The following is an 8387-nucleotide window of genomic DNA, read 5'->3' on the forward strand; positions in this document are numbered from 1 at the left end:
CTGAGAATGCTGAAAGGATGCATGAGGAAGTCAGATGAACTGTTCATGGGTAGTTGATGATGAAAACTAGAGATCTAGAAGAAATAAGAAGAGAACCCTATTGGCTGTCACTAATGCTTATCCATTCCTCAATTGAGACTGGAACTACAAAGCTCAAGTTGCAGAGAAAATTTATCTAAGCAACTGATAGGACTTTAAAACAATCAAAGCCATAGGTGCAGTGCGTGATTTGGAAGATCAGGAAGGGAGCGAGGCATGAAAATGATTTCTGTCCAGGATTGTGACTCCTGCACCAGCCTCCTTATGTCTGTCTCTTTCCTTTTTCTTGTAAAATTCTCTCTCTACCTCCTTTTGACTGAATCGAATTGCAGGCCCGGGAGTGGTGGGGGAGGGGGTGCTGATTGGGTCTCACACAAGTGTGGAAGCTACACTCTCGACGTCTTGAAATTTGGCTGCTGCCCTTGCGGTTAAGTCGCTGCTGGCAGCCAAAGAAATGGAATCTAAAAGGGTATTTTTGAAAATATTAAAACATAGGAAGGTTTTGGTAAACCAAAGGGGAAGTTGAATTATTTCATTTCTTTGGCTGTCAACAGGATAGCTGCAACCCTTTTTGTTTATATGCAATTAAATACAATTTTCATAATCTAATGCTACCCTTTTTTATCCTCCTGTGTCCAGCCGTGTGATTGGTAACATAAGAGTTTAGAACACACGCAAAGTAGCATTTGCTTCTTTAAACCTTTACGAGTGAAAGGCGAGATACCCACTTGCAGTGCTCCAAGATGCACACAAATTTGTATCCAGAACGCTTTTCAGCTTCTTGGAGTTTAGTTTAGGAATGGAAAGGCTATTCTCACTCGGTAAGATGTAATTTTCATTATCTAATTCTCCCCCAAGAAATCAGACAGGAATAAATACTGATCTACTCATACAACCTTTAAAATGGAATGCCCAGCAAAATGACATTTCTAGAATACACTAAATGATCTGACATTAACTGAAGGATCTAAAGCCGACAATAGCTATAACAAGAAGAAAAAGATAACAATAAAATCTTCAAAGAGTGGAAGTTTAAAAATAAATTTCATAAAATTATAAATAAAGTTCATAGTTAAGAGAAATGGTTGCTGCCTCTTTAACAATATTACAAGGAGGCAGTTCCCAACCTTGGTTTCAACTATTGGTATCTTATCGGCAGTATCGTATTGGTATCTGACTGATCTCTGATCTCTGACTGATCCGAATCGATTGTCCGTATCATTTCGGAGGTAAAACAGTCAGAAAACGTACTTTTCTGAAAAGCAAGGGGGCAAAAGTGACCAATACGCATTGATCCTCTCCGATACCGATCTAGATCGGTATTGGTCTCGACAACTAAATCCATGTTCCCAACGCCATTAAGGGTCTTCCACACAGAGAGAGAATATATCACTAATGCTTGGAGCATAATAAAGAATCCAACATGCATGCTTTGTTACTGGCGGCCCAAATATCTACCTCGTGACAACTTGAAATGACAAAATTTGTGGATAACATTTCAGCCCAAATGAATTTGTCAAATGAAAAAAATAAAGCATTAGAAAGTAGTATAAAGTAAAGATTCGACTTCTGAAATTTGACACGTGATCAATTTAGACCATTTGATAGATATCTAATGATAGAAATTGCCATGTCATTACCCTTCTATGTTGCTAAATGAGGGGTGTAATAGAAATGATTTCTAGGCTGGTCGCTTGTACAAGAACGATCTTCTTTTTTTTTGGGCTAACTATGGGTATCCACGCATTCAGCCTTACTAGTCCCGCGGGCCTATACTGACCCCACAACCGTATGGGCTAGGTCATTCCGGGATTTAATGAGAACTATTTAACTTTCACCGATAACAGTGAAGAGCACTAAACATCCCGTGTGAGTGGCCCCAAGGAGGTACGAGGAGTCAAACTGAGAACCCACAAATGCTGGACAGAAAAGATTGAAGATGCAGAACTAATCCTTCATTAAATATAATTTTTGTGTTAAACTTATCAAATAAACAGGCAACATATTTTGAGGAAGGACATAAATGGTTGTCACTCTCGGTGTAAGACTGCGTAGTTCTTGCCCCCGGATCTCGCACATGCAAGAGCCTCGTGCACCAGGTACACCCCTTTTTTTTGACATAATTGGTTGTCACTCATGTCTCAAAAGGAATGATAGCCATAAAAATGGCCTTCCTATGCTGCAATTGAGTTGTCAGAGGAAGACATGCTCATGATGAATTGCTTCAGCTTACTTTGAGACCACTTTGAAGAAGTATAGTCTGTTATGAGCAATTTACAGATTAACACTTTACAACAGCTTACATCTGTATACAATATTAATCATGTACATGATTGATTTAATTCATATAACTTTGGCAATCACCTTGAAGACTAAATCATCTAATCTTTGCATTAACAAGTTCAAGTCATCACTGCTCTTGAGGAGGCTTAGACGAACATAATGATCTTCAGCACCGAAATTGCTACCTCGACGACCGATGATACCCGCGTTCTTAAGAACAGCATAACAATCCCAGTCCTCCTCCCTCTCACACTTCAACCAGGCATATGCTGTGGTGAAGAATGAAGATTTAGTTCAATATTTGAGTATGCAATATTATTCAGTATGAATATATGTAAATTGCATCATCATCTACTTAGAGAGAGAGAGAGAGAGAGAGTACTTATACCTGGAGAAGGCTCATGGTCAGTTTGAAAGTAAGTGCAGTACTGAGATGAAAGGTTCTGAAGGGAGAAATGCTTTGATGAAGTGATTGTCTGACTAAGCCTTCTCCATCTCTGCTTCAATGTTTTGTATCCAAAATCAAAGAAAGCCCTTCCTCCATCCTCTAGGATCACCTTCAGTAATTCTAGAGCTCTTAATTGGGTATCACGAGAAACACCCATGGTATTGATGTCTACATATCCTGCCATTCTTTGATATACATCTTCATCTTTTATGAGTGCCCACCTGAAGAGGAATTGAGTTATTGTGGAAGGGGCCATTTGGATTCCATTTATTATTGAAGTGTTAGTAACTATAGATCATTAGTAGAGTATTAATTAGTAGAAGCTTCAGAATGGTCATCTAGATGCCTGAAATGGATCAAATATCTCAAAATCAAAGTCAAGTAGAATCAAAATGAAAGTTTAATAATGGTTGAACCACAATCCACCAACACTGTCAATTTCAGGCTTGATCAAGTAGTTGCAGCAGTAATAACAGTAACATTATTACTAGCCATGCTACATAGCAGGTTGTGGTTGTTGGAGCTTCTCAGGAAAGGATTACGCAGAAGTGAGATCACGGGTCTTGGGTTTCTTGCAATCTGGAGAAACCGAATTCTCAAAATCCAAGAAGCAGAGGTCTGAGAAGCTCACCAAAACATGCACATGGTAGAAGTAGGACTAAAGAGTACTAACAGAAACAAGAACAGTGAGAAGAGTAGTTGAGTAATACCCAAATCTGCTGCCAGCATGACCGGTAACCTTCGAGAGTGTGAAGATCATAAGATCTTCATTTGCAGGAGCAGGGATTGCTGAATAATGAGGCCAGTAATAAGCATGGTCATATATTGTTTTCACAGATGAGCCTTGTAAGATGGAATGTTGTAATTGACCATCAGGGTTATTGGGTGAAGTTACAAATTCAATGAAGTTCTTGGAAGAATTATTATTAGACATGTTCTTCCATAGAGATGCATCTCCTTTCCATTCAAAGTCCTTAGAATTGAATATCTCTGTCTGATCTTTATACAACTGCAATAATACATCTTCAAAAGCTAATCAATTCAGATGAAACTCAGTCCATTTTTCATAACAAGATTGAAACAAATTAAATTTATGTATAACTAAATTTAATTACCATGTAATAAGGAGCAGATGCTACGACATTAGTGGGTTCCGGTGATCTGCTGCTTTTGGCAAGAGCATACAGAGCTGCATGAAGCAATTGGCTTGATCCAACACCAAACACAATGAACTTTCCTTCAGAAATCGCATTTCCGACAACAACATGTAATCGTCGAATATATTTTTCAAGCTCGGCTGAGATTATTGATTGATTAGGCATTGTGTAACTCATCCTGTGCCATCCTGGGACCATTACTGCACTACTTGTTGCATGTTCTATCCAGAATGGCTCCAAGTACAGAGGATCTCCCCTGTTTCCATGATATAATTATCAATAATTAAAGAGATTTTCTTATCAACACCCATTAAAGTATCAAATAATTTGTAACCTTACTTTTTTTTTTTCTTTTGCAGTTTTAGTTTCATTCACTTAGCCAATTAACCATGGTTTCAGACTTTAGAAGGAAAGAGCACAAAATCAACCAGTACATATGTTAATAACAGTTCATTATCTTTTAGAACATTCAAAAGTAAATGATTAGTGATCCATTTAGAGATGGAAGAACTTACTCAACTGCGTCGGCGAAGCAGTGAGGCAAGAATTCGGAACAATCTGAGCCACTGTAACATGAATTACATTCACAGATGGGCTTCCCTTGATCAGTAACTCCATCCAGGTAGGCATGTCCATGGCCAGAGCAAGGTATAGCTGCAACCTGTTCAGCCTCTTCAGCTGATTTTTGACTCCAACTAAGCTGTAGCTGACGATGAATGAAGCTACTGAGGAATAAGAGATTGAGAAAAAGGGAGAAGGGGAGGCAGAGAGGATAGTTGAAGCGAACCATAGGTGTTATCTCCTTTGGACCTTATCATAAACAGTGGTAGTCGTTCTTTCACCAAACCTCCCATGTCTATTCAATTATTTAATCTTCTCCTTTGTTTATTTATTTTTTATTTTTGGTAAAAGCTTTGTCCTTTATAATTAATTATTAGAAAGGAAAGATGATTGAAATCAAGTCAACCAAAATTCCCAAGAATTATTTCCAGGATTATAATTACAACAACAACAACAACAACAAAGCCTTGTCTCAACTTAATGGAGTTGGCTACATGGATCCAAGCAAAGCCAAAGAAAGAGAAAATAAAAGGCGTTAAAGGAGACAAATTAGTAATCACTAATAAAGTAGAACACAGCTAAAGCGGGTCCGCTACCTGGATCCTAGACCTCCAATGTGCTCTATTCAAAACCATACTTGGGAAAATGTCTAATTTGTGTATGTCTTTTCTCACAACCTCTCCTATGGTCATTTTTTGCCTGCCTCTCGCTCTTTTGGATCCTTCTATCTGAATCAAGTCACTCCTCCTTACCAGTGCATCTAATGGCTTTCATTGAACATGTCCAAACTACCTCAAACGACATTTTCGAAACTTGTCAGGAATTGGGGCAACCCCCGAATCCTCTCTAATTTGTTCATTCCTAACCTTATCCTTTATAGTTTTCCCATACATCCATCTTAGCATTCTCATTTCTGCTACCCCTAACTTATCAATATGCTACTTCTTAACAGCCCAACATTCTGACCCGTACTTCATAGCCGGGCGCATGACTATTCGATAGAATTTTTCCTTAAGTTTCACCGGGACACATTTGTCACACAAGACTCTAGACGCACTCCTCCACTTCGTCCATCCCACTTTAATCCTATGAGATACATCATCCTCTATATCGCATTTTTTTTTTTTTTATTAATGATGGGTCCCAAATATCTGAAATAGTTACTTTGCTTAATCTCTCTTCCTTCAATGGTCACCTCGTCATTATCACTCGTGGAGTGGCTAAAGTTACACATTTTATATTCTGTCTTTGATCTGCTTATCTTAAGGCCTCTTGTTTCCAAGGCAGATCTCTATCGCTCAAGTTTAGCATTGAGTCCTGATTTTGTTTCATCAAATAAAACAATATCATTCGCAAAACACATACACCAAGGGACGTCACCTTGTATATATTTTGTCAAGGCATCCAGAACAAGTACAAATAAATAGGGGCTTAGAGTTGACCATTGGTGTAGACCAATAAAAATAGGAAACTCGTAGCTTTGGCCACCCTTGGTTCTTACATTTGTTACCACGTCATCATACATATCTTTAATCATTTCCACATATTTGCTTGAGACCTTTTTTTTTTTGTGCTAACGACGGGTATCCAGGCCTTCGGCCTGACTAGTCCCGTTGGAACCATTCAACTTTCACTGAAAAGCAGTGAAAAGCATTAAACACTCCCGTGTGAGTGGCCTAATGTATGCCTAGTGGGAGTCGAACTTCAGACGTCCGAGTTTATGGCTCGTATCAAGTTCATTGCTCACCAACTGCGCTACCCCCTTGGGTTTTACACAAAGCGTACGACAAGGGTTTGATAATGGTAATGATCATAGCCCCTAGGACAAGCCCCCATACGGGAAGCGACACTTCCACAGGATCAATGGGCGATAGTGGGCATGCCAAAACTCGAACCATATTAAATCTCTAGGAATTTTGTCGTAGGCCTTTTCCAGGTCGATGAAGACCATATGGAGGTCCTTCTTACTTTTTCTTTTTTTTTTGGTTAACCAAGGTGTCCGGGCTAGTTTACGCACACCTCGACTAATTTTCGGAGAGACTAGCACAGCAACCCACCGCCATGATCTCCACTTAAATCGCAAATGCACAGAACGGGAATCGAACTTGAGACCGTGCGTCTAATCCACACAATCCTCAGTTTGCCCTAACCATCTGGGCAACCCACGGGTGTGTACAAAATAAATAAGAAAACACACACACACACACACACACTCACACAATGCGTACAATAGGGTTCGATCCCAAGACCTCCTCCCCTGGGTGCCGACTCCACAAGCCGAAGCTACCACCACTCGACTATCCTTCTTACTAGCTCTAAAGGTTTCCATGAATCTTAAAGGATTATAATTGGTAAAAAAAAAAAAAAGTGATGGCAATCTAGAAAATTGGAAATTCCTACTTCACAGCCACCTAATTTTGAAAGGGGGACACCATGGCAGTGAAATCAGGTAAATTGGAGTTCCACAAAAAAAAAAAATTTATGTTTCGAGGGTCATTATTGTCTGATGATAAATTTGTGATCGAAACTTGAAAATTTGAAAATTCCTAATTATCTACCACCTAATTTTGAACCATGACATTGGAATTAGGTTAATCAGAGTTCCATTGAAAAAGATTTTATATTTACTGTAATCATTGGCTGGTAATAAACTTGAGATAGAATCTTGAAAATTCGAAAAATACCCGATATCTATCATCTAATTTTCAAAAAGGGATCCAAAGATATCGAATCAGGTCAATCGAAGTTTCACTGAAAATATTTTGTTTCGAAAAGTCATAATTTGTTGGCAAGAAACAAGCAAGGGGACCTGAAAATTTTAAAAATGCTAGGTTTCAACCAGCTAATTTTTAAAGGAGGATCTGATTACATTGATATCAGGTCAATCAGATTTAAATGGGAAGAAATTTCCATTTCAAGTAATTGGCTGAAGGGACTTGTGATGCGAACATAGAAATTTATAAAATCATAGGTTTTAATCATTTAATTTTAAAGGGTATACGATGACATTGAAATCTGGTGAAAAAGATTCCATGTCAATGGGTCATAATTGGATGACATGAAATTTCTTATGAGAACCTAAAAATTTTTAAAATCCTAATCTCTTAATTTTGGAAGAGGTTCCGATGAGAATGAAAACAAGTTAATCGGAGTTTAATGGGGATAAAATTTCGAGGGCCATAATTGGACAATCGACAAGGTAGTTATGATGGTTCAAAAGAAGAATTTAAAATAGTCTTAAAAGGTTCAAACAAATCAGTTGTCATTATCTTTAACCAAGTTCGATTTTCTAAAATGAACTGTGTAAAATGACAAAATGGACTAAGAATTTATAGATGGGAGAGTTGAGTGAGGAGTGAGGACATCAAAGTTGGGAACAAAAGAGCAAACTAATTATCACAACAAATTTTTTTTATAATGGTATTGCAATATTGAATGGCTTAATTAAATTATTAATGATAAAGTTGTTGATATATATATATATATATATTTATATATTTTTTTGTTGTAATAAAAAAGGGTGTTCCATGGTAGTGATCATAGCCCTTAAGTCGAAGCTTCCATATGACATGTAGTGCTTTTGGAAGATCAATGAGCGACAGTGGGGTGTGCCAACTCGAATCCAAAATTATCCGACTCAAGTGGTGACGATTGACGACAGGGCAAGGGCTTCCAACACCGTTGGCAAGTTGTTTATCGATTTAAAACTATGATTTCCTCAAAATTAATATATATATTTTTTTATTTAAGTAGGTATGATGTAGGTTTCTTGGCCATATTTCATCCCCGTTGCTTTGATATTCTTAATAATAGAACAAAATCTCGGAAGATTTTGCATCCATATTCTTTTCCATTTTCAGTATAGTCCAGATATTCATCAGGCCCAATTTATCTCGTAG

General features: G+C 37.9%; 1 protein-coding gene across 1 annotated transcript; it reads right to left on the bottom strand.

The window, feature by feature from the left end:
* Window positions 1-1972: 1972 nt before the first annotated feature.
* Window positions 1973-4764, bottom strand: LOC122091041 (tryptophan aminotransferase-related protein 3-like). Its single transcript, XM_042660853.1, has 5 exons — window positions 4443-4764; window positions 3886-4183; window positions 3481-3779; window positions 2711-2991; window positions 1973-2591 (listed from the first exon to the last, which is right to left on the bottom strand). The coding sequence occupies exons 1-5, from the start codon at window positions 4715-4717 to the stop codon at window positions 2383-2385; spliced, it is 1362 nt and encodes a 453-aa protein (XP_042516787.1). The 5' UTR covers window positions 4718-4764; the 3' UTR covers window positions 1973-2382.
* Window positions 4765-8387: the final 3623 nt, after the last annotated feature.

This window comes from Macadamia integrifolia, chromosome 10 (genome assembly GCF_013358625.1).
Source record: "Macadamia integrifolia cultivar HAES 741 chromosome 10, SCU_Mint_v3, whole genome shotgun sequence".
Lineage (NCBI taxonomy): Eukaryota > Viridiplantae > Streptophyta > Magnoliopsida > Proteales > Proteaceae > Macadamia > Macadamia integrifolia.

What these genes read in the sequence shown, in the direction of transcription:
- LOC122091041 (XM_042660853.1), bottom strand. Translation starts at nt 4,717, where the DNA reads ATGGTTCGCTTCAACTATCCTCTCTGCCTCCCCTTCTCCCTTTTTCTC. An exon ending in TGCTTCGCCGACGCAGTTGA is followed by an intron (nt 4,184 to 4,442) that starts GTAAGTTCTTCC and finishes TCATGGAAACAG; the next exon opens with GGGAGATCCTCTGTACTTGG. An exon ending in CATGCTGGCAGCAGATTTGG is followed by an intron (nt 2,992 to 3,480) that starts GTATTACTCAAC and finishes ATTCCTCTTCAG; the next exon opens with GTGGGCACTCATAAAAGATG.